Here is a 27,336-nt window from a genome sequence, read left to right as displayed (position 1 = left end):
TGCTATACTACAGCGAGTCCAGCCAGTCAATGTCGGAAATAAGTTTATAACCTGCAACAGATTTTCCGTCAGAATGCTTCACCTGGAGGTTTGTTTCTAACATGTCTGACTGCTCGTGTTTCTTGTCCTGTCAGAATTATTTCCAATGATGCCACCTTGGTCTCAGATCCCAGCCATTAGTTAATAATGGACAGCCATGAAAATAAGACCCAATGGCTCGAGCCGACCGAGACATTAAATTGATTGAAGAAATTGCTAATTTCAAAACTGCACACTGGCATTTGTTGTATATACAGCACACCCAACCAGAGCCCACTGAGTCCAGGGGAGGTGTTGTTTAGTTCATATCTACATATCAAAACCTACATATCAAAAAAAGGTGTAAATGGTTTTATAGTCACATTGAGAACCTGAAGCTCGGCTAAGGGACGGACGAAGAGCTGTCGAGCTCCAGCGAAGCATGTTCCCAACCCACCATAGCCATTCATCTTCTTCAGTTTCAGCTGGTCCCCGTGGATCAGGCCCTGGGTCTCTGCGACTGCCTTCTTCTTAGAGAACATCTGGCTGATCTCCATGAAGGTCTTGTTCTTGGTCTCTGGGATGACGAAATAGACGTAGACGGCCACGGAAAAACAAATGCTGCTGAACACCAGGTAGCAGTAAGACCCCGCTGACATCTGATGGTTAGATGGAGCAGAGGATTGTTGGAAAGATTAGAGATGTGGACAGAACAATTAAATGAAACAATGGTTGATTCACAGGGGAAATTGTTATTTGTAATTCTTTTGAAGGGAAGGGTCAAGAATACATGCTTTTCTCGGGTCAACATAATGCAGCACAAGGTTGGAAACAATCAATGTCTAAAGGTGCGTTCACACCAAAAGCGAAACTATTTTTTCGCGCAACCGAATCCCATGTAAAGTAGACGCAATATTTTCCCGGGCGGCGCGTTTGGGGCGACACGATGTGGGCGACGCGTTTACAGCGGCACAATTTTCGCCCCGAGTTGAAATATTTCAACTTTGAGGCGGTCGTCTCGCAACTCGGGCCAATCAGCTCTTGAGTTCCGCTCTCGTAGCTGGAAGCGGAAGTCTTTCAGACGTAACAGTAACTTCATCGGTGAAAGTGACCGAGCTGAGTGAGCCTACGGGTGATGTCATGAACCCAAACACGAGGGCGTTAGTGTTTGGGATGTCCACGACAGCAGAAGTAATTTAAGGTCCTTTTCTTGAAGACGTCTTTGTTCTTTTATTAAACTAAACGTCTGTTATTGATTGTCTCTACAGCAGCATGTCATGTCTGTCTCTACGTGTCGCGTTAACACTTCTCGGCTCTCCGTCTCGCGCGTGCCGCAGAGCTCCGATGCCGGCGTATGCGCGCATCGGGTCGGAGCAAAGAAAAAGTCACCTGCACTCCCCCCCCGTAGCATCATGCAGCACCAGAAGTTGCATTAAAAGCAAGACATATTTAATTTATTACCTGTTAAAAATACTATATGGCTCTCAATGAAAATATATTTCGAAATATTTGGCTTTTATGGCTCTCCCAGTCAAAAAGGTTCCTGACCCCTGCTCTCGGGCCAATGCCCGAGAGTCGGTCTTTGACAAGTTGGGAGTGAGACTATATGTGATCTCTCACCAATTCAATGTCTCTACAAAGTGCTGCTGATCGTGGTGGAACCATGCGGGACTCAGCAAGTCAAGCTCACTTATGACCTTTATGAAAGAAAGAGTTGCATGCTTGTTAAATGTTCTGTCTTTGTTACCACTGTTCTCTTATTTGGTTCGGCAACAACTTTCTGGAGCTAAATTGGCTTATTGCCACATGACTACAAATACAGAAACATATTGTATTCAAACTTGCCATTAGTAATACAGTTTGATCTTCCAAGCTGCTCTGCCATCACTCTGCTGTGTGGGAGAGAGAGCCACATGTTCTCAAGTTTATTAATATGAATAATAATGTATCCGTTATTGATTGAGTGGGTAAATCCTTCTCTGCATTTGACCCATCCTTAGGTATTAAGGAGCAGTGGGCTGCAGTGAAGCGCTGTGGGAGCAACTGGGGGTTCAGTGTCTTGCTCAAGGATACTTCATCATGAACTATGGGGAGAGCGGGGATCATACTTTGTGGTTATGGGACAACCACCCATCCTCATGAGCTACAGCCAACCCAAAAAGGGGAACATTACAAAGTGGACACCCAGTTTCTAATTGGAGCTTTCAGGTCAGATTTCCTGGTTCGGATCACTTTAAATGTGTGGTTATTAAAAAGCCGGAGCATTGATATTAAAACTAAGGAAAGAGAAGAGCTCAGCACATCACAAAGCTTTCACCTGTAAAAAGGGGAAGACGAAGCCCACGGTGAAGTTAGACAGCCAGTTCAGCGATCCTCCTACGATGTAGGCCGCCGGCCGGTGGGACTGTTTGAACAGCTCTGCTGTGATCAGAAAGGGAACTCGCGCTGCAACGGCAACAAAGAGAAACACAAACACTTCAATGCAAAACACACACTTCTGTTGAATGAGTTCACTGAACGGTTCATGCTAACGGTTTAAATTCAACCTTGAGTAGATTGGACAGCTCATTGTAATACAAATATATAAATACAAAAAACTGTCAAAATATGTTCAGCAAAAGGACTCTTGATGTCCCACAATGCAACGTGATTGTGTTATTCATTATGTATTCACACACATTATGCAGGCTTCCTTTAATAAATGTGTAACCTCCAATCCCAGAATTTATTTCTATAGAATATGGAAAATAGGTTTAATGATTTAATGTGCCAATGACGCATTATAAATACATTTTAAAAATCCAGGTTCAGAATTAGGGTCAAATGATTTTATAGAGAGAATGTTTTTCACTCACTACAGCAAAAAATTTATAAAGGATTTTGTAGAAATCTACAGGCACAAAAAGAAAATGATAAATGTGCATTTTGGGTGTTTTATTTCCACTAATCAGAAAGAAACAGAATAGTTAAAAATCCCAAAATGGATGAGTGCATTAATACAAAAATGCTCTGTATGTACTGTGTTCACAATATATATATATATATATGTATATATATATATACATATATATATATATAAAGAAGTGCAGATTAATGTCTTAATAGAATATATCAGCTAACAGTTATACAGAGAAGTTATATGGAAAATATAATTCATATTCATTAATCATCTCTTTCATCATTAGAGAACTTAACCAGCTGATAAGATGAGGACAGGAGAGACATATATAAACACAAATGCATATTACTCATATTGTATTATCATATTCTAGCATTATTTGTCTCTTTTCCAGGAGGCCATGAATTAGTCAGCATGAATAACTGCTAACAGGAATAAATAGGCATATTTATCACTCAGTGTAGGATGCTGTGGAACAGCAAGTAACGCTTTTCGTGAATGTTCTCATGACAGATTTGTAAATATGAAGATTAGTAGCGTTCTCTCACTTTCTTCACAATAGAAACCCCTTCAGGATGTTTAGGGTATGACCTCCAGAGGGAGCCATCCAACAACACAAAGCGACCTGGACCTCTGCAGGCAAACATGCCAGCAGTGCTGTTTGGTCACCTTAAGAAATGAAATCATCCCTTCTCAGCTGCAATCAGCTGTGACATCCATAAATATGTAGATATTTCCCTCTCATGGTATCTCTCCATACATGTCTTTCAGTAACATGGAGGAAATAATATGAAGAACATCTAAAAATGCCATAGTAAGCAGTAACCGTGGATCTTACACAGAGAGCACATAGGAGCTAAAACGATACCGTCCATTCATTGATTACTCTATTGACATTTTTCAATAAATCTGTTTTGACAACTGATCATTTAAGTCATTTATTTAAGCAAAAAAAGAAGAAGATAAAAGTCACTTATTTTGACATGTTAATTTGGGTCAACTGGCACTCTCACTCAATAGAGATTCATCCTGAGTTCAAACAACTGAACTGTTGGTCAGACAAAACAATTACGTATGACTAGTTTGAATATTTTATGGACCAAATAATTCAGTATAATTAATGAAGAGTTGCAGTCATAGGAAGGAGTATTTTTAAATGAGTACTGTGCTTTTCGTCTGTTAAACTTTTGTTTCCCATACTTCTGGAATATGTTTATAGCTCCTCTGCCACCTGTGTGATATGATCAATAACTATACCCTGATCAGCTTAATGCAACCCGGCCAGTTCATGTTTACGGCATTGAAGGACATTGGCAGTGCATAATAAATACAAAAGATCCTCGCGCATGCGTTGTGGAACAAATTTGCCTGGGCCGATACAGAAGCCGGCGATGATGCCGACCACGCAGCCGACGCTCACGTAGCGCATGAACGATAAGTGTACCTGCGGGGGGGGGGGAGGAGCAGCATGCAGGACATTTGAGTTATTTTCTCTGAAAATAAGCACGTTACGATAAATGAGGTGAAATCAAATTGTTATTACCTTCGCATTGAAAATGCGGAAGGTAATGTTTTGATCGCCGTGTATTTATTTATTTATTTATTTGTATGCGTGTTACTCGCATAAGTCAAAAAGTATTAAACCGAATCACATGCAATTTGGTGGGATGATTGGTTATTATCCGGGGACCATTTGATTAGATTTTGGGATCGATCGGATCAAAGGTCAAGGTCAAGGTCAAGAAAAGGTCAACATATAGTGCGGTCAATTTCTATCCAATTGGCATGCAACTAATGCCAAAATGTTCATAATTCAATGCCCAATCTTGTGATATGCGAAGGTATGCGCTCTACCGAGTGCCCGTTCTAGTTGAACATGTTTCTGTGTGAACGTGTGATTTCGAGAGACAGAGGTTTATATGAGTGTGACCTACTATCTGGAATATTTCTCTTTCAGTCTGATTAAACCAGATTAAACATGAATAACTGGTGGAGTTGAATTAATAAAATAAAAGCGTTGCGCTTTCAACAATCATTTGTCGAGCGGCATCCCACTGCTCAAAGTGGGACACACTGCCGTCCGCCAAACCTCTCTAATTATCTGCCAAACACTTCTAATTATTGCCTTTTCTAAAGTGTTGTGTACCAGCATAGGTTTGTGTGAAAGGGCACATTTAACATAAATAATAGCACACTCTCTTTTCAACTCGGCGGCCCTGAGCTTCAATCGTACCGCTCTACATATAGCCTCCAGCGGCGCTATTAAACATGTCAATTTCCACTTGTTAAATACTAAATGTATCTTGACTAGGTTTCAGCAACTAAACTATATCAGGTTACTTACCTTGGTTAGGTTTCTAAATCTAAAACAGGGTTTAGAAACAGATTGGGATTTCGCTCAAAATAAGTGCGTAAAATAAGTAGACTTACATCACGTCACATTATGCAACCCATAACATAACAATAAGGGATTTAGCTTCAAATATGTACACTACCGTTCAAAAGTTTGGGGTCATCCAGACAATTTCGTGTCTTCCATGAAAACTCACTCTTATTTATCAAATGAATTGAAAATTGAATAGAAAATATAGTCAAGACATTGACAAGGTTAGAAATAATGATTAATATTTGAAGTATTAATTTTATTCTTCAAACTTCAAGCTCAAAGGAAGGCCAGTTGTATAGCTTATATCACCAGCATAACTGTTTTCAGCTGTGCTAACATAATTGCACAAGGGTTTTCTAATCAGACATTAGTCTTCTAAGGCGATTAGCAAACACAATGTACCATTAGAACACATAGTTGATGGAAATGGGCCTCTATACACCTGTGGAGATATTTCATTAGAAACCAGACGTTTCCACCTAGAATAGTCATTTACCACATTAACAATGTATAGTGTGTATTTTTGATTAATGTTATCTTTATTGAAAAAACAGTGCTTTTCTTTGAAAAATAAAGACATTTCTAAGTGACCCCAAACTTTTGAACGGTAGTGTATGTGACTTTAAATAAGTCAATGTTGACTTTTGTATATTTTTTGACATAACAAAAGGCCTGTAGGGTGGTGTGTGTGGTTAAAGCTCTTCAGTAAAGTTATGCTGGGAGTTCAAATGAACAGCCTGGAGATCACTGCAACACAGACCGGTCATCTGACGGTAGTTATACGTCAATGCTATGTGGTCAAAACTAAATAATGAATGGGAAATACAACTTTAAACATGGAATTTCAGTGTGATTAATAAACAAACTTATTTAACCCCATTTTCCTAAACCTAACAAAGAAGTTTTGTTGCCTAAGTAAACCTTAAAATATATGTAAACTTATGCTTCCGGTCAAGAATTTGGGGCCAAATGATATGTTGATGTTTTTTCTTTCGTTCAATGATGACTAATTTAGAGACAACGAGAGTATAATTCAGATACTAAATTCATTATTTACATTTCTAATGGTTTTGGCCCCAAACGAAGAAGAATTACTTGAATAAAACTTGTGTTTGGTCAAAGTCCCCAAAGTACTACATGCAAAGGGAGAATAATGTTGCAACTACAGTATCTCCCCCCAAACTCCCTTCGTTTTTTTATTTGTATAAATGACCCAAAAGCTCACTCTTGAAACACAACACTGCATTTGGACTCTAAATATGTTGCGCCCTCAGCAGTCGACGCAGTGGTGGGATTGAATTGTCTTATACTGGGATTTGTTTGTCCATATTTGGTCAATCTGATATTCTTTGATCCAATTCTAATACTGCTAACCTGTTACTAACCTTCTATTTCTATTGTGATGTTTTAAGAATAGCTGTTACACACATTTGTGTGCATTTGACACAGAAACAGGAATGTATTCCTCTTTAAATCTGTACTTTTTGATGCTAAGCTTCCAACTCATTTGACCGATTGACTGGTGAGTGGAAACTGTCCTGGTCCTGTGAACATGTTAAGTTTATTTAGAAAATACCCTATGTATGCAATGATTGGAAACCGACACCCTAATGCATAATTCTTAATCCCACTGTAGTCTTCTTGGCAAGACCCGCCCTCTTTAGCTGGTTGAGGTTTGGCCTCAAGTAGTTAGAGTCAGCACAGGCCCATTGGTCAGGGCATAGGACCTCAACAAATCGGGTTATCAGTACTTCGGCAAGTGCGGACACCTGACCAATCCTTGTGCTTGAGTGCTGCACAGGCCGGGACTCGCCAAGAAGAACGGTGGGATTCCCAATGAAGGGTAACCCCCTAACCCTGACCGGTCCAAAGCTGACGCTAGAGCGCCATAGTTTCAAGCACGGGGCCTCTGACCAAGCCGCGGTACCGGACGTGTTGGATTTAACACTTTCCCAAAGTAGCTAAATACACTCAAAGAAATGACTCATTGGATGAACTCAATTAAATTGTTGGCAGGTTTTCCATCCAATAATTATATGCAACTCCAACTCAAATTTAGCACATCAGTGCAATAAAATGTAATTAAGTTAGTCCAACTCATTTGTATCAAATACATCTCAAATAAAATAACTGATATTCATTAAATTAAATTAATTTGTGTTTGTCCAACTCAAAATATAAACTAACCAAGAAAATATGCAAACTCCACACAGAAGGAACACCCCGACTGGGAATAGAACCCTCGGCCCTCTGGCTTTGAGGCGACAGTGCTAGCCACTACACCACCGTACAGCCCTGAAAGTGTCTTCACCTCATGTAAACAACTGATTTTCAGCTGGCGCATGCGCAAAGGGTAGTCCCCAATGAAACACATTTATTTTGAGTTGATATGCACACCATCTAACCTAAATAAATCTAATAAATGAAAGTATTCATACATTTTGTGTTACACCCATTAAATATAAATATCTATTTTTGTAATTGATTTATTTAAATGTATCAAACAATATTTAAATGTGTCACCTCTAAGAAGGGCTTGAAACGTTTTTTTGAGTGTAGTTACAAGTCTTCTGTGTGCAGATTGTCTGAGAAGCACCAAAAAAATGTTCCTCCCAATAACGGAACATATGCTTTGAGAAAGAGAAACACAACGTTGTAAATATCCAAACGAGGAGGCAGCCATTTAGGACCTTCTGCACAGGTGGCGCGGCGTTGCCACGAAGAGACGGCAGACATTTGTTCACATTCAATTCAACTCAATTTGAGGCTTGGGGGGGAGCAGGCGAGGACGGTGGGGGTATAAACTGGAGACGGCAGACGGCGATGGTTAGAGGACCAGGTAGGCGAGTACACTAAAACACACGGCTGGCATCAACGGTTACACACACATCCTGTGGGGTGCCAGGATCTGTGTCAAGGCTCGCCAACTGTCACAAGCACTCAGGACTGAAGATCACCTGGAGCGTCCTCATCATTGTCACAATTACTGTTTGTGATCTTCACCTTCGTCATCGTCACCACTGGTTACCGATAGTATCATCTTCACTATAACCGTTGTCATTTTAAACATCGGGAATTAGTTCACCAAAAATAACCACAACGCCCGCAATCACTGCGACGTAATCTCATTCAACGGTTCTTATCTTACGAAAATGTCCTCCTTATTTTATTTGTGCGCGTTTTCGGGCAAAGGTCCGGCATGAGTTGATTTCGTGACACGCAACACTCAAAATAAACTTCAGTCTTTACAGAAGGCGACACATTGATTTGCGTGGGGTATTTACGAATCGCAGCGCATCATTGTAATAGGTAGAGCTGCGAACACTGGAGGATGATGATTTGTGTGATGATGATGATGATGATATCTTCATCATCACGATCACCATCTCCGTTATAACTGTCATCGTCGACGTCATGGCAACCAAATGCACCTTTATCCGCATCACTCTCATCCTCACTGGTGATATTGATTGATTGATTTCCTTCTCATTGAAGTGTTGCTGTTTTCGCCACCACCACCATGACCCTCCTCATCCTCAGCGCTGCTGTCAGTATGTGCGTGCTTCAGCACTGCTCCACTTTGTTTCGGCAGAGCTAATTAGCAGCTAAAAATACAGCCTCGAGAAGGGCGTGCTAATGAGTTCAGCTCCAGTGCTTACAGTGTGCACTTTCTGGCCCGGGCGCCCCGGTAATCATTTGAATAATTAATTAATCTCTGGGGCATAATTCAGGGGAGGAATTTGGCTAATCGTACGGGCAGAAAACTGCTGACACAAAGCTTTTGGCTTCATTCAAGAGACCACGCGAGGCTTATAAAACAATAAGGGATCATTTAGGCCTACTTTCATCACAGTGTCTTTGTCTAATAAGCTAGATCAATCAGATGAGGGAGCGGTGGAAACATGGAGGAGTGGTCTGGGTGGACAAAGGGAGGGAAAGAGTAAACTGAACCATTGGAAAGTGAGAGAGATGAAGTGCAAAGTGAAACAGAGCCAGAACTGTCTCAAACCATCTGATGCTGTTCCATCAGGAGTGTGTGCTGCTCATCGCTGTAGCCTTAAGACTCCATTTAACAGACACCATTTGGCAACCAACAGTTGATGGTAAACGAGCTCAAAGAGGGAATGTAGAAACACAACATGTTTGTTGATTCTGTTTTGCAGCAAACACCTGCTAAACCTGGGAACACCCTCCGGACAATACCGGTAACTTATTCCACCAACGTACTTTGGACCCCGTTATTTAGGCCAATGCAATGTCATTACAGGTCAAAATGTACAGATATGCAACATTAATAGTTGTGTTGGCAGAGCGGTGGTCACATGACTTTTGGCCTTTGCCTTAAGCCAGATTTTTTCTTCTAAAACGTGGAAAAATGTGCAAAACGATTCTAAACTGGATTAATTTAATGGGTGCAATGGTAGCGCTGGTGGCAAACGGGGCTAATGAATGATTGACATGGCATTGGATGATGACGTGTGGTCAAACAACTCTGAAGGCCTCTGACAGATGCGGAAAAAACACAGAAAGTCTAAACTGTTCCGGAAACTTTAATAATGGACAAAAGTTTCACAGTGTAAAAAGTGATTGACACAACGTGAGGTCATATTTATTTTTAAATCTGGCACAATATATGGATTTGGTGTGCACAGACCTTTACTCATACATTTATTGACTTTCATTATGCCCAAAGAAGGCTCGAACTTGTGTGTGACATCTAAAGCGTATTTGGTCCGAGGTCAAGCTAAAAATGGACTTACTAAAGATAGAAGGCTTTTATGTAATATCAAAAAAGACATTCAAGGAAATTGATTTTGTTTTGCCCAAAATCTAAAATGTTGGGCGATACAAGACACAAATGACATTGTGGTAGACAGCAGAGCATACTAATACCAACTTGTGTATACATTACTCAGTTTTCAAAGAGTCCTTACAGCATCGATGCCGGACAACTGCATGCCGACGTTGATGACCATCACACTGAGCACCTGCCAGCGGACCGAGTCATCCCGGAGCAGTTTCCATACCGACAGCATCTCCACCGACGACAGGGAGCTCTGCTCCTCCTGCATCTCCTTGATCTCGGCCTGGATGTTACACTTGGTTCTGTGCCACTCCAGGGCTACGAGACAACGGACAGGAAGCATCATGGCCGCGGCACATTATGGACCGACACAAGGACGCAGATCGCATCGGTCACTGCAGCTACGTGACCTAGCAGACATAAGTCATAGGCCAGCTGATGTCAGACAAGCTAACTAGCTAGCCAAGATAACAGTGTTGTTGGTATAATATTGCCCTGCGTCAGGACCAGTCATCAGCACCTTTAATAATCCTCGGGACCATCCTGTTATCTGTGTACATGCTGCTCCTCTGACACATAATTTGTAGTTCTGATTATTTCCTTCGCATTGAAAATCTTCTTTTTACCATAGCACGGTCAAATTTGTATCCAATTGGCATGCAACTAATGCCAAAATGTTCATAATTCAATGCCCAATCTTGTGATATGCGAAGGTATGCACTCTACCGAGTGCCCGTTCTAGTTATTCTTATTATTAACTTCGCATTGAAAATGCGGAAGGGAATGTTTTGATCGCCGTGTATTTATTTATTTATTTGTATGCGTGTTACTCGCATAACTCAAAAAGTATTAAACCAAATCGCATGAAATTTGGTGGGATGATTGGTTATTATTCGGGGACCATTTGATTAGATTTTGGGATCGATCGGGTCAAAGGTCAAGATCATGAAAAGGTCAAAATCTTCTTTCTATCATAGCGCGGTCAATTATTATCCAATTGGCATGCAACTAATGCCAAAATGTTCATAATTCAATGCCCAATCTTGTGATATGCGAAGGTATGCGCTCTACCGAGTGCCCGTTCTAGTTATACACTTGTTTGCACCACATGTATGTGTACACGTCTGATCTCCCATTCTGCTGCAGCAAATGGAATAATATGTTGGGTAATTCACAACTGCCATAGTGCAATAAAAGAATGTATTTCTCAAATTGTACTACTACTGATCGTTATATTTGGCCAAATTACTCTCATTTGATTGGTTCACTATTGGCAAAACACATCGTTCTTTTTTTTCTTCTTGTTGATGTTTCGCGGTGCCGCAACACTGACCTGTGATGGTGGCATGGACGTTGTGCTTCTCAATCAGCAGGTACCTGGGGCTCTCCGGGAACCATGGTAACAGCTTCAACTGGATGAAGGTGGGCACCACCATGACTGAAAGAAAGAGGGGCCAGTGTTCCTCCTGTAACAGTGATACAACGCAGTCATACTTACACAAATACTGAAATTTTACTCTGGTCTCAGCCATAAAAGGGCCACTCTTTAAAAAAAAATTTATTTAAAAAAAAGGATTTATTTAATTGGTAAACGCTACATTGACTGTTTAAAAGAAAAACGTGATACATTTCTAATGAATGTTGTCCATTTCAACACACCTCATGTCAAAGATGTGCTTTGTCAAGGACAATAATGTTCCGGGCCAAGCGTGTTTGAATACCTTTCACCAGAAGCTCATGGAGGCTGAGGATTTGGGCGAGGAAGACTCCGGTGCCAATAAAGATAATCGGCACGAGACCCAGGAAGCCTCGCAGGTTCTTAGGCGCAATCTCACCCAAGTACATTGGGACAACACAGAGAGATGCCTGCAGTGAAATAAAAAAGCATAGAAGAAGATCCATGGAACATTGCACAGATTTAAAATAAATGTTCGATAAAGACGTCATTGTCATCTCTCAATCACACGTTACTAACTCTGCTTTCTCCCCGGAGTCCTTTTGACTTCACGTCTCATAGGGTCCGATGACCCTATGAGACGGCATAGATCCTATCTGCTGATGGATCATCGAGGTCTGGGTCGTGGAATTCCTACTACCAACTACGCCACTGCCCTGTTGAGACTCCGCCCACTGTTGAGACTCCGCCCACTCCTCCTCTCTACCTCCATCTGCCTGATGGATCGTGGAGGTCTCCATCGTGGAATATGCCTACTACGAACTATTCATACACTCTGTCATAGTCATTGAATGTATTTTAACTCTAAATCTGTCCTTCTGTACTCATTACACTCTCGGTTTCTCTTGTGGGTACTTGTTGGCGCATAGGGGCTCAGATACACTAAGAGCAAAGTGTACTCATTGATATTGGAGTACAGTACAAGGTTTACATGCACGAAAGATTGGCTTCCATCCCACCGGAGATCCTACGACATGGAGGGCCACGCAGGAGAAGGTGGCTTAGAAGGCAGAATTGATGGAAGAGGATACTTTTCCAAACCCTGATGAGTGGTTTTGTTTGTTAAACCTAACGGATGCAGTTTCACACCGTCAACCCCGTGTGACAGAGAGGATGAGATCGCATTGTCTTTATTCAGCTGGCTTTGTGCACAGGTGCATCACGTAGAAACAGGAAAGTGACTTCCCTAAACTGGAATAGGGGTATAAGAAGTCATCGTGACCCATTGGTTTGCGAGCTGCCGATTTGAAGCCTCTAGTTTTGGCCATCCCCATCTTGATTTGATTCAAACAGATATTTGGACTGTGACATAGAGACGCCGTGTATGTCTCTCGTAGCAGCAGCAACCTGTCAATCACAAGAGAGCCACGCCCTAATTCCCTGCTTCATTGTCAATTTGACTCGATTTGACTCGATTTCTCGATCATTTATGAAAAAAACATCATGCTGTATTGAAGAAGACTTGAAACTAGAGATTGAGACCATAAACTCGTGTTTACAATGTTTACTGAGGGAATGAATCAAGAGAGAAGTCATTTTCTCATCCACTTTGTTACAATCAAACAGAGGAGCTGCCCCTGCTGGCAATTATCGAAGATGCAAGACTAAGACACTTCGACATTGGAACCGGAGGTCGTCGCCTGGGGTGTCCACATACGCGTGTGTGTGTGTGTGTGTGTGTGTGTGTGTGTGTGTGTGTGTGTGTGGGTGTGTGTGTGTGTGTGTGTGTACCTGAGTAAATCCCTGTTCCCTGTGATGAAGCGGCCGACAATAACCATCTCGGGTGAACCACAAATCCTGCTGAAGCCCATGAGTGAGCCGGCAATAAACACCAGCACTGTTGTATTTACCACCGTGCCTCTCCTGAAAATACACACACACACACACAAACACACACACACACACACATGGAGTAGGCAGACATGGAGTAGGCAGACATTATGAATATACATAAAAGCATATGACCCAGAGTGAGGACAGCTGCAGTATGTGGTCGACAGTAGTAAACCCGCCTGATATACACATATACACACACAGTCACAGACATGTATGCGTGTAGAAATCCCGATTAGGTGTAAAACGCTAACACAGCACCATAAAACAATGCTGTGGGATCGGCCTGTAAACGGGATTATAAATTGCCTGCTTTCATTTGCGTGTAAATGTCCGCCGGAGTTCCATGAACCAGTGGAGACGGGTGGAGCTTTCCGGGGATTCACACTGAAATATAAGAGAACTGTGCTTTGCACTTTGAGGACAAGCTCACTGTGGGGGGCAGAGGGTGACGCGGTGGCACTGTGCACTCTGAAGGACACCAGGGGGGGGGGGGGGTACCAGCAGCTTTGCATACAGAGGACAGGAGGGCAGGGTTGATATAAGCCTCTGATCTAGTGCCTTTAGTGATGGTTTGGGTGTCTTTACCTTCTTCCTAACCTTGCGTCATCTTCTTTATTTTGTAGTCCGTCCATGACGCTACGGGACGATGCTTATCAGTGTCATTTTCAGAACTTTAAAAAAGAGTGGTGTTGGTTCCTCACCGTGACCGTGTGTTAACGCTGAGTGTTCAGGTGCTGGTGTTGGTGGCAGCACCAGATGCTGCTGAGTGTCCCTGAGGCAGACATTGCCAATTGGCCCCTATCCATTGGTTGGATGGTCTACAGGGGTTAAGGGGTCGGCGTGTCAGGACAAAAGCACAGCCAAGATTAAAACACGGCTCCGTGGGCTGCTGAGGACAAATGTCCCCTGCTGCTTCTTCAGCCCTGTCTCCTAAAATGAAGTTTCCACAAAAAATAAAGTTTTCAAGGGAATCGTATTTTGAAGTGGAAGTCAGCTAAAAATGATCCTGACTGGTGAGAGTTCAAAAACACAAAAACACATGTTTTCCTCTGAGCAGATGAACGTGTGGTGTGTGATTGTAAGTCTTTTTTGGATAAAAGCATCAGCTAAATGAAATGTGATGTAGACGTTACTGCGTTGCTGTTCTCTGAGAACAGGTGCATGATCAGGAGGTGCTTAACAACTGAGTGGAGGAGACCCAAGCATTTTCTCAGCCTGCTTTCTTTTTCACATGGTTGTAAATAGACCCTTTTGGCTCCGACTCCATTATCTCCCACATTGCATCAGTCCTCAGACAGAATGGAAACAACAGGGAAATAAGGGAGAAAGAAATCTGCAAACCTGCATACACAGCTGTTTCCATGCGCATCCCCCTGCTGACTCGGAGTGGTTATTGCAAATGCTCTGATAAATAAATATAGATAAATAATGCTTTGTTTGTTATGACAGTTTAGTTTAGTTCACTTTTTCTCTCCCCCCCCTGACCTGTCGGAATTCCCCCGTCAGAAACCCGTGAGCTATTAATGAACTTTACAAACACGCTCAATAAAAATTGCTCTGATGCAATGGAGCACTGGCACAGGCGATGCAATGTAAAAATCTACTCCCCAGAGTAAAATATGATATTTAATATTTTTATCTCAACGAGCATCTGACAACCCTTAGAACCGCAGGACCCCCCCCCCCCCCTCCCCCTCCCAGCTTGAGAACCACAGCTCCAGTTCCGTTGTTTTGAACTAAGGACTCTCCTTGTGTCATGTCAAACTAGAAGGGCAATCTTTTTTAAATTATCATTGCTCTATGTGTTTAATTTTTCATCAACATGTAAATTTTTGTTCAACTTTTTTTGCTAAGTTTCTAATGTAATAATAAAGGAAAACGACCCCGACTGGTGTAGAACTGGTCTAGAATCTGCACTCGTTTGCTCACCTGCCGAAGCGAGAGACCAGCATGCCCACGATGACGGAGCCCAGCAGACCGCCAATACCAAAGACCGACACGGTGAGGGAGTACATGAGGGTCAGGGTCTCCGCACTGAGTCCTGTTCCATTACGACTCACCACCGTTTTGTTGTTGAAGTCCTTCATGCACTGAGAGGGGAAGGGATTGTATAGAGACAGGAGATAGGAGGTAGGAGGTAGGAGGTAGAGGTCAGGAGAGGAACGTGGTCAGGAGAGGAACGTGGTGGGAAAGGTGGCAGAAATAATGAAGAACTACGATCATCCTTCATTAATGAATACAATTATAACAACTCGGTCAAAGAGAGGCAGTCCAATGTATATGAGTTAACTCTGATTTAATCATAAACACATGAATCAACAATAACTCAGTAACTATTTGTCATTTTTACGGCCCAAACACTTATCACCCATCCACCAACCCCCCTCAAACATTTCCATTTGCTCAGTCAGAATACGAGGCGACTTAAACATAAAGGTAGAGGTTGATGTCATCATTCACAACCATTCATACACTGATGGGAGGGGCTACCATGCAAGGGGCCACTTAACCACCATGACTATCTAAGTGAGGAACGCTCTCCAGAGAAGGAAGGGGAGGGGTTTGAACGCAGCCCGCAAACTGGCTCCTCCCCAATCAGCGCCAGCATATAAAAGGCACCTGTTGTCATTGCTTCACTCCCTATTGGCCCCTGTCCTCGCCCTGTGGTGGTTCTTGGGGAGTTTCAGACATGCTTTTATTGTCATGCCATCTGACTACTTACTCTGTATATGAGGTGGTAAGTAGTCACAATCTTTGTCTTATTTTTGCACCATTGAGTTTTCTTTTAATCTCTGTTTATAATAATAACAATAATTCATTTATATAGCGCTTTTCTGAGTACACAAAGATGCTTTTTATCTCATATATGGCGGGAATTTGCATGGAAGTGTGTTATTCGTTTCTTTATTACACCGAAGCAGAAGGCACGCTTCGCGGGAGGGGATGCCACATGTTGGAGACGGTGTGGGGCTCAAGAAGCAAATCACTGGCACATATTTTGGGCAGATTTTCATCAAATATTGGAAATCATACTTAACACTGACTTGCCCCTGGAATTTGCCACTTTATTCTTCGGAAAATTTGATTTTCAAACAGGGCGACGAGATAAATACATGTTGGGCATTTTAATAACCGCTTGTAAAAAAGCGCTCACCAGACGCTGGCTGCTTCCTGAGCCCCCCACGATTCAGGAGTGGATAGACATAGTAAATGACATCTATGCTATGGAAAGGATCACCTTCTCCCTCCGCCTTCAGAGAAGTATATGTTTATTCAACTCTGGGACAAGTGGGTGAAATATGCAAATCCAATACGGACAGGTCCTGTGGAGATAATAAATGAATGACCCTGCAACGCTGCTCTAGTTTAGGAAACCTCTCCGACCTCTATCCCTCTCCCTCCCTAGTCTCCCCCTTGTCTGATGTATTTCTCTGTTTGTATGTACACTCTCCCAAAAATGTTCAATGTTATTTAATTTGAAAGACTGGATGGTATATATTGAATATTACACCTGTGCTGATGTATACTTTGTAAATTAAGATACTATCCAAAAACGAAAAATAAAAAATTATAAAAAAATAAAAAGATGCTTTTTATCATTTGTAGGTTCACTTGCTGCTATTTTGCTGCCCCTATTTGCCTGTATGACTGTCTCCATTGTGCTTGTTTTTACTTCGTGCAGGGTTTGGCCATTGTGAATTAGTTCTGCATGTTTTGGCTTTTAATTGTTTCATTTTAGATTATTTTCATGGTTTCCTGTAATAAACTTATGGTTCGTATTACTCAACACATCTCTGGCCAAATATTAGTAACAAATCTGTGTCCTTAACCCTTCTCAAACTATACATTGGGGTTGTTAAACTTATATTTCTTGGGGTGTGAGTCCCCAGGTGGCGTTGTTGGTTCCCTTTCATTCAAAGAAGAGTAAAGTTTTCATATGGATCAGATACATAGTTGAAAACCATGTAATAGACTGATGGTTGTATATTCAAAAGGCGCATGTGTGTATCACTGGTTCGCTCATTACCACTCCTACTACGGTAAAGTGAACTGAGGACTGAGTCCTCATAGATGCTCTATTAGCGAGGATACAGTCAATTTGCCATTTTTCGAGCCAGACGGAGAGCATTCCTTCCTGAAAAGATGGCAAACCACGTTTGATCATGTGGCCCAACATATCCTTGCTGCACGAGACCAGTATTAACTCACTCTCTTTATCTCTCTCTCTCTCTTTCACAGCTCTAATCAAATCCCAAAGTCTTTTTGGGAACTGAGCCTCCCAATCAGTTTACACATGTGAAGGCACGAGTTCCCCCACCAACATGCAGGAGGAAGACACATATCGTTACTTAACTAAAAGCTTTTCATGCATGTGACTTGCTCTCTGTTCAAACAACAGTGGAGTGGCGAGCACGGCCACCCTACCAGCAAGAAGGGTCCCCCCTCCCCAGCCCTGCAGTCCACAGTCCAAAGACGTATAAAGACATCAGGTTAACCGGAGGCTCTAGATGACCTGTAGGTGTGAGCGTGACTCTCTGTCTGTGTCTATACGTGAGTTCTGCAATGATGACCATGTCTCGGTGAACCCGCCTTTGCCCAATGTCAGCTGGGATCGGCTCCAGCCTTCATTGCGACCCTTAATAGAAGAAGGGCTCTTTCATTCCATGGTCAAATATTACCGGGCACATTTCAGTGTCAAGAAAACTGTTGGAAAGAGAGGGTCCATAACTGTATTAGATTGTTGCTTCTAAAAAACAGCATTCGAAAAATGTTGTCGAGTTAGCTAGCTCACTAGCATTGCTAGCTGCAGATAGAGAAAACAGGAACAAATACAGATACGTACACATTTTTAAAGTATGCCCGTGTTCCAATACCCATAATACCTTTCTTTTTAGTACGACAGAACATATTTAGTGCGTTCCAACACACAGCATGTCATGTGTGCGGTATAATTTTGTCGTATGCAAGCCTGCTTTACCCGGCTACTCTGACCCACAATCCTTTGCAACAGATATATGAACAAGAGGGTCAACGTTCAAAGTGCCATGGTGTGATGAAGTAGGATGTTCCAACCGAATAGTAAAAACTGTGTTCACTAACAATGACCACGCTGGTAGCGATATGAGTTTGAACGGTTTATTGCAAAAGAGAGAAAAGGAAAAGGGGTCGAGGGGAAGGGATGTGGGGATGAGGGATGTAGGGATGGGGTCGAGGGGAACGGGATGACGGTCGAGGGGTAAGAGGTAAGGGAGGTAGAGGGGTTAGGTGGGTGAGAGAGAGAGAGAGAAGGTCGGCGGGGTGAGACGGCGGGTTGCCGGAGTCCCGGTCGCTGCGGGAACGGGGAGTGGAGACTCGTGGGTGGGGGTTGTCTCCTCTTGAAGCTTCGGAGGGCTGAATCCCCCCGTTCCTGTGAGGGAGAGAGGATGGTATGTTTTGAAAAAGGGGTTGGGGGGGAGGGATGTAGAGACAGAGTCACAGGAAGATGGGCAGGTGTGCTCGGTTTAAATGCTTTAGTGCGCGGGAATGAGCTACGTTCAGGGCGTGGTCATTGCTCCCGAACTAAGTTCTGTAAAACTCCGTTTCACTAACAATGACCACGCTGGTAGCGATATGAGTTTGAACGGTTTATTGCAAAAGAGAGAAAAGGAAAAGGGGTCGAGGGGAAGGGATGTGGGGATGAGGGATGTAGGGATGGGGTCGAGGGGAACGGGATGACGGTCGAGGGGTAAGAGGTAAGGGAGGTAGAGGGGTTAGGTGGGTGAGAGAGAGAGAGAAGGTCGGCAGGGTGAGACGGCGGGTTGCCGGTGTCCCGGTCGCTGCGGGAACGGGGAGTGGAGACTCGTGGGTGGGGGTTGTCTCCTCTTGAAGCTTCGGAGGGCTGAATCCCCCAAAAGGTAGCTTCAGGTAGACAAGCACCGGTGAGCGTTCCTGATGGCGTTCATGTTGGCGCGAATGTAGGAGAGATATGCGGAGGAGGACCACCGGCCGAGCATCTTTATGACGTGGTCGGGTATTCCTTGGCTTGCGGCTGCGGAGGCGGCGCCGATGCGGAATGAGTGGCACGAGTATGACGCGGGAGGTATGCCGGATCTGGCTAGGACCTGGCGGAAGTGGTGGAGGAACCAGGACCGCGTGGCCCCCTTCCCTGTCTCAGTGATAAACAGGGGGTCTTGGGTTTGGCTCGTTGATCTCGAGTTTAGGTAGTCGCAGATGGGCTCGTACGGACTCAGGAACGATTCTTGGCGGAAGAGGTAAACGCGCTGAGGTGGACCGTGCTGGTTAGTCTTGCTGCGTTTGAGGAGATATGTGATGGTGTCGGGAGGATGGATGGAGACATCGGAAATGGTGGCGTGTAGCGACGGGTGGTGGACCGAGCTCGGAGTGGTAAACTCGGAGCAACGCAAGAAACCAAAAAACGCGAGCAGAAACATGGACTCTAGCGTTTTGTCCGTGAATGGAGACAGGTAGCCTGAATGAAGTGTCTGGATGCAGCGAGTGAGGAGGTCTGGAGTGAGGGGCAGGCGTTTAGGCGCAGAGATAGGTGCAGTGTTGCGAAGGCCTTTAAGGAGCATGGCTATGTGCGAGTGGTTTGTGGCGGGACAGGGCGCCCCTGTGGACAGTTTGGTGAGGAAATTGATTCCGCTTAGGTAGACTTTTATGGTAGCCGACCTGATGGTGCGGGAGTGGGCGTATGTGACGAAGTTTGTGAGGGTGAGGACGTCGAGTGATGGGAATGGCAAGCCGGCAAAGGCGTGAAAAGCTTTAAAGCTGTGCCATCCTGTGAGGTACGAAGACAGTGTTCGTGGTGCGACGCTAGTGATGATGGCATCTTGGGAGGCGGAGATCAGGTGTCGTAGTTGAGGGGTCAGATGAAGACGGTGGCTGAAAACGGTGGGACCGGAGTCGGCTGGGGTTCTGAGGCTGGTGCTCATCGTTTGAATTTCTGAAATGAGAAACGGGAGAGTGAATTGGCGATGAGGTTTTTGTGACCTGGGATGTGGGTGGCTCTGATGATGAACTGACACTGGGCTGAAATTAGGGTTAGTCTGCGCATGAACTGCATGATGTCTAAGGCAGCGTGACCGCCCTTTGTTGATTATGTCAACTACTGCGCTGTTGTCGGTGTAAAAAGTTATTGTCTTTTTGGACCATTCAGGCCCCCAAAGAATGGCTGCGATGACGATGGGATATAATTCTGAGATCGCGGAGGAGGGAGTCAAGGACGCAAATTCCACCGGCCAATCGGCTGAAAACCATTTGTTGCCGAAGAGGCCGCCGAAGCCTATTGAGGGTGCTGCGTCTGTGAAGAGCTGGATGTCTTCCGGTTTTGTAATGTGGTCATCATAGAAGGAGATTCCATTCCACGAGGAGAGGAACTGGTGCCATAGTTTAAGCTCTGTTTGGCATGCATTGTCGAGCGTGACTTGTGTCTGGAGGTTTTCGGCGGAAGCGGCGACTGAGAGAAGGTGGGACAAGAAGGAACGACCTTGGGGAATGATACGAATGGCGTAATTAAGGTGGCCTAGCAGTGAGAGGAGTTGGCGCTTGGTGCATGTGGGGGTCAGGAGGAAATTGGAGATGATAAGGGATATGCGGTTGATTTTTTAGAGGGGTAGAGACCCTTGGAACAGGACCGAGTCGAGGGTGATGCCGAGGAATTCCAGTGACGTGCTGGGACCTGCGGTTTTCTCTGCAGAAAGGGGGGCGCCGAGTTCCTGGAACAGGGAGGTCAGGGCATGGAGGCCGTGTGCCGGGGGGGAGGAAGGTGGTGTGACGGTGAGGAAGTCGTCCAAGAGGTAGATGACGTAGGGGAGTTTATGGACATTCGCTAGGACCCAACAGAGTGCCTCGGATAAGCAGTCAAAGATTTTGGGGCTGCTCTTGCACCCGAAGGTCAGGCGTACGGCAAAGTAGTAAGTGCCGTTCCAGGAGACACCGAAAAGGTGCCAGTAATCAGGGTGGATGGGCATTATTTTAAAAGCGCTGGCTCCTCGGCCTGCGAGGCGGATGAGGGATGTGGCATGGCCAATTGTTGTGTACTGCATGGAGTAGTCTGCGCTGGGGATGAGGCTGTTAATGCTTGGGGTGGAGGAGCCGCGAGGTGCTGAGAGGTCTATAATTAGCCTCTTTTTGCCCGAATATTTTCTGGTAGCTATTCCGATGGGGCTTATTCTAACTATGGGGAAAGGTGGGCTGGTGAGTGGGCCGATCATAAATGAGTTTTTAACTTCCTGGGCTAAGAGTTTGGCAACTATGTCAGACTCGGCAGTGGCTGACTGAAGGTTTTTGCACGTAAAGGAAGACTGTGGTACTGCGGATACTCCTGGGTGGAAACCGTGAGTGAGACCTTGTAAAAGATAACTCGTGAACTGGGGGTCTGGGTGTCCCTCCAGTGCGGAGGCTAACGCGGGGATGTTAATCGGTGTCCCGAGGTACTTACAAAGCCTGTGTTTTAGAGAGTTATGGGGGCAGGTTGATTTTGTGTGGGCCCCGCCGCAGAAGGAGCAGGTGTGGAGGAATCGACAGCTGGAGGCGCTGCATCCCAAGTCATTGAAATTGTTGCAGACCGTCTTCCCGCCCTGGTAGAGGATGGGTCTTCCTCTCTGGTCTGTGTCCTTGGGGGGAGGGCGGGGGGCTGGTTTGATGGGGTTGGGGCGGGGGGCTGCGGTGGGATGTGGGACTTTGTTTAAGGGGAATTGGTTGCGGCTGAGTTGTAGAGAGGAAGCATGAGGAGGCTGGGTGGGCTGGTGCGCTGCAGAGCTCGCAGTTAAGGGAAGGGCGGGATGCAAAAACTCGACAATATAATTCTGGGTCGAGGGTTCCCCAATATGTGCCCTGGTTGTACTGTTGCACGCGGCCGGCGGTTTCGGAAGCAAACAGGACGTGGTAGCTATAGAACCCGTTGTTGCCGAACCGCAAGGCTAAATTGAGGATTAACGTTAAGTAGTTGTCCAGCTCGGGCCTGCGGTCGGGTAGGGCGGAGCAGATGACGTCACGGTACAGGGAGAAAGCGTACGCGAACTCCGTTGTCGTGAGTTCTTTTGACCGGGTGGGGAGAGGCTGGCTCAGCTCGACGGGGCCGAATATGGTGAGCAGTCCTCTAGGGGTCTGGGTGTTGCTAGCTGATGGGTGGATGAGTTGGGCGAGGTCGACGTAGTTACCGGTGAGAATCTGCTGCCTGATGGAGTTAGATAACGGGGATGGTCGGGTGGGTGGGTGTGCTGGAGGTGTTGCTATGGCTAGTGTGGGCCTGGCGGGTGGAGGTACGTGCTGTGGAAAGAAGTTGTGAACTGATGCTGGCTGACCTGTGGAATGAAAGGTTGTATGCAGGTTAGTATTACACACATTTGGGATATGGGGGAGGGAAGGGTAATGAAAGGGGTAGGGGTAGGGGGGGGGGGGGAACGGGAACGAAGGAAGGGTGGGAAGGGGTGCTTGGATGGAAGGAAGCATGTGCATGGGGTGGAAGTGAAGGCTGTACGAGGGAGCCTGCCAGGTGGGTGGCCTCTGGGTTGAGGGCATGCTGGGGGGGGGGGGGGGGGTGCGATGCAACCTGGCCCCCCCGTGTGCGGCAGCGCTGCTGCGGCCGTGGTTCGCATAGTGACGTCATTGGCGGAGCTGCCGACGCGGAGCTGGGAACCCGGAAGTGCCGTGGTGTTCCGCTGGTGTTCAGTCAGGCGTTGGTGTAATCTGGCTTTCTTGTCAGATTCGAAAAACGGGATGTTGCGCTCGGTGAGTGCATCTTTCAATTTACGCACTGTCCACCCGGAGTTGTTGAGAGTACGGCGCTCGGCGGGGCGTCGGCGTGGAGACCGATCGCGGCTGGCGTTCGAGCGGCTGGAAGAGCGCCGTCGGGGAGGGGCGATGTCCCTCGGGCGACGGAGACGGGATCTCCGCCCGGGGCTGTTGGACTGCGAGAGGCCGATGGCGTCGGGGTTGCCCGGGGATCGGTGTCCGGAGCCGTGAGTGACACTGGCTGTATGTCGCGGTCGCCGGCGGCGACGTATGGCGGGAGACGGTGGGGTCTCTGGGTCTTCGGGCGTTATCTGCTCGTCTGCGAAGAGGTCGGCATCGGAAGCGGTGAGTGAGAGTTCTGGGTCCATGCTGCTACGGGATGTAGAGACAGAGTCACAGGAAGATGGGCAGGTGTGCTCGGTTTAAATGCTTTAGTGCGCGGGAATGAGCTACATTCGGGGCGTGGTCATTGCTCCCGAACTAAGTTCTGTAAAACTCCATTAAGGTACGCGATATGGAACAATGTGAGCAGAGTTTTAGCGCAATTCTGTGTTTATTTTTCACTCTAAGTCAAATTAGTGAACATGTTTTCACAATTTTCTTGCCTTTTGCAGTTGATGTGTTATTTTAATTTCCATCATATATAAGGAAGAAAACAACGGTTCCAATGACGTGTACCACTAAAACTTCCTGGTAGCTCTGGTTCATATGAAGCTCGAGTGTAAGTTCAGTCCTGACGACTATACTTAAATACGCTTAGGCCTGTTGTGTGTTTCTCATACATCCAGCCATACACCCAGCCAAACACGTCAATCATCTTGCTGCTGTCTCTTTTTAATTAATTCATGCTGTGGTTATGCTCCCCATCAGCGCCCAGTCTTCATCAGCTTCATCAGCCTCCCAGTCTCAGCAGAAACATCAGCCACCAGTGTCTTGGCCTCCAGGTTATGATCACATCTTATCTGTTATAATAACAATTATCTTTAAATAACTCACTTGCCTCCCGTGATTGAAATTAATTAATCATTGTTTGACTTAATTATCATAGCAAGTGGAAGAGTGTATATCATTTGCTCCGGATCGTTAACGCTCTGCAACACTTTTCCCTTTTAAGTATGAGCGAAAACATACAGAAAACAAACACACACACACGCACACACACGCACACACACACAGCGTTGCAGGTGTCCTGAGCGTCCTAGAGTTACTCTATGTGGCTTTTATTTTGAAATGGGAAAACGGTGTCTTTTTATTCTACTTTTTTAAAAAGTGATCTCCCGAGTCTCCTGTTAACATAAAGAAGGAGTTAAGGCTTAATCCTGAACTTCCTGTTGTTGAAAATACTCTCTTGGCCCAAAAAAAGTCATTACAAAATAACACACTTTTACTCAAGTCAAGCGTACACATCTTGACATTGAATATGTATGACTAAATAAGCAACAATATGTTATATACATGTTATGTATCTTTTATTTACTCCTAATACAGCGAGACAGTCGTCATCCATCATAAGGAAAAGTAATCATTAATAACACTTTCTTTGGAAATTCCGTGTTTCCAGTAAATGGTATTAATGACCGATGAGAGTAATCTTTTCTTGTCATGTTTTATTTTTCGTAATTTTATTGGAGATCTGCATATAAATGAAAGGTCATAATCATTTTGTGTGTGTGTGTGTGTGTGCACATGCATCTTACCACAGCAGGGGAGTTGACCACAGCTAGGTTCTAGCCATAAAGCATGGAGCTCCCAAAGGAGGTGATGAACGTCACCGCCAACAAGGAGCCGGTCAGTTGCTGTACACAGAGGACAGAGAGTGGTAGGGGAAGTGATTAGGAGTAAAGGCAATTATTCTTTATATATATATATACTTTAGATTAGGAAATGACACCTATCTAGAGCTCAAGAGGTGTCCTAACCAGTCAGGGCTTGCTAGAAGACATTGAGCACAATAAGCTTAAGATACATAGTTTAAAAAAAATGAAAATACTTGTTCGCTGATCCCTGTCGCTATATTGTGCACATTCTCTAATAAAGTATTTTTTTTTTAAAATAAGATACATAGTTTTCAGAAATGTAAGAATATTTAGTTGGAAAAGGTGATCGCAGTCGCTTCACACAATGAGGCCAAGCCCCGCCTCTGCCGGTCGACTACCGTGGGACCTTATTTTGGTAAAAAAATAAATGTACGGTAGTCAACGATAGAGACAATGGACAGGGAGAGGAGGGGAGGCAGAGCTTCATGAAAAGTAAAAAACAATCACTGATCAAAATTAAATAAATATTAATAATAATCAAGAATTTTTAGAATCAAAATCGATGAATTTGCTCAAACTGAGCCTCATCTCAGATCAATCCCTCACTAACTGGGTTAATCCCTTTGCTTTCTCGTTGTTTCTCACCACTGTAATATAGACACTTTTATTACACGTCCTTTCCATAGAATAGGTTGTGTATGTGTTGAACCCAGTTAGTTTTGCTGATTGCCATTAACCGCAGTGAAAAAACAAAAGGGGCAAGCAGTACCTCCGCCTCCATGAGAGCCCGCGGGTGGAGTTTATGCTTTATGGCTCTTCTTCTCCACTTTTAAAGCTGAAAGAAGATAAGGAGGACGTTTACAATAAATGGTCTTATTTTACAAGTAAAGGGATAAGACCATGCATACGCTGCATTAGGCTACACGACCTATTTTTATTTATATTGAATGAGTCACAGAGGAATGGTCGCTCTGGGACAACCTGTGGAAACTAAATGGAAAGTATCTTAAAACTTGGATTCTCTCAATTGACCAGTGCGGGTCGACTCCTCTGGTTGCAAAATGAAGTCTGTCTTGAGTTTATGGTCTCAATCTTTAGTTTCAAGTCTTTTTCAAGACAGCATGATGTTAATTGAGAAGATTAGGATCTACAATACATCCACTTGATTCACATTCCTCACTGCAGGCAAAGGGCCTGAGAGAGTTGAAAGGCAAAGTCAGAACCTTTTTTCCTTACAGTGTGACCTGCATGGTCACGAAAAACAAATGTCCAGCTGAACTTCAAAATATCAAGGTACAAACTAAGAGGAAAGAGCCTGCATTTGGGAAGAATATGTGAATTATGGCTGGAAATGTGATGTTGGCGTTGTAATCTATAACAGAGTGAGACATGGCACGAAAGTGACTAAAAGTATGTGGACAGAAATAGGAAGAATGAGAGGTTCAGATAGGTTTCGGCAATATTATCAAATGTTTAGGTTTTGGAAAAGCTCTAGAAATACTTTACGTTTGGGTAACAAAACCACTTAGTGAGGTTCAGCATCAGATGGTTTTAAATAAGCACGGCAGAGGCATAATCTCCGGGACACATAGAACCCCGGATCAGAAATGTGCCAGTCCCCCTTTGATTACTACGAATGAGTCACTGTATTTGGTTATTTAACATCAAATAATTCTGGTCTAGAAACACTGATTTTCTTTCACTGTAACTGGCTGAAAACGACACAATATTGTTTGCAACCTCGACTCCTTTTGTTTTCAATCAAAAAAGTGTTCACTGAATTTTGCCGAGTATTTTTGCTGTTTGACATCAAATTCAACAGTCTTTACGTACTGGTACATTTTATGCTTATACGGTCTGGTGGTCTTCATTGAATATTCAATTCAATTCAGTTTATTTTGTATAGCCCAATATCACAAATGAAGAAATTTGCCTCAGAGGGCTTTACAATCTGTACGAATACGACATCCCTGACTTTTGACCTCACATCGAATCAGTAAAAACTCCCAAGAAATAGAAAAAACCCTTTTACAGGGAAAAAAGAGAAAGAACCCTTCAGGAGAGCAACAGAGGAGGATCTCTCTCCCCGGATGGACAGAAGCAATAGATGACATGCGTACAGAATGAATCAATACAGAGTTACAACACATTCAATGAGTATGACAGAGTGTATGAATAGTTGGTAGTAGGCATGGACCACGATGCAGACCTCCATGATCCATCAGGGAGATGAATATCCCCTACGGTCTTATTGAGTGCAGCCGCTGATCCTCTACATCCCAAGTAGCTCTGGAACTTTGAAAGTAGGAATGCTATCAGCTGCTGGGTCCCTGCATGCGTCTCAGACTAGGGGATCAGTCAGCTGATCCGACCCGAGTGATGCAGGCGGTCTGAACTTACCGATGAGCTTTTCCCAGACGATGCAATTAAAACCTCCTCAGCCAT

At 44.4% G+C, this 27,336-nt stretch overlaps 1 protein-coding gene across 1 annotated transcript; it reads right to left on the bottom strand.

Annotated features, from left to right (window-relative positions):
• Window positions 1–421: 421 nt before the first annotated feature.
• Window positions 422–27,336, bottom strand: slc2a15a (solute carrier family 2 member 15a). The gene is given in 11 exon segments (XM_056436204.1): window positions 422–466; window positions 468–677; window positions 2,336–2,463; window positions 4,286–4,361; window positions 10,238–10,425; window positions 11,441–11,573; window positions 11,836–11,978; window positions 13,305–13,426; window positions 15,329–15,489; window positions 24,832–24,930; window positions 27,292–27,336. Coding segments are annotated over 11 exon segments (1,350 nt in total).

This window comes from Pseudoliparis swirei, chromosome 17 (assembly GCF_029220125.1).
Source record: "Pseudoliparis swirei isolate HS2019 ecotype Mariana Trench chromosome 17, NWPU_hadal_v1, whole genome shotgun sequence".
Classification (NCBI taxonomy): domain Eukaryota; kingdom Metazoa; phylum Chordata; class Actinopteri; order Perciformes; family Liparidae; genus Pseudoliparis; species Pseudoliparis swirei.
Note: the sequence above shows the minus strand (reverse complement) of the source record. Positions and strands in the feature narration are given on the sequence as shown.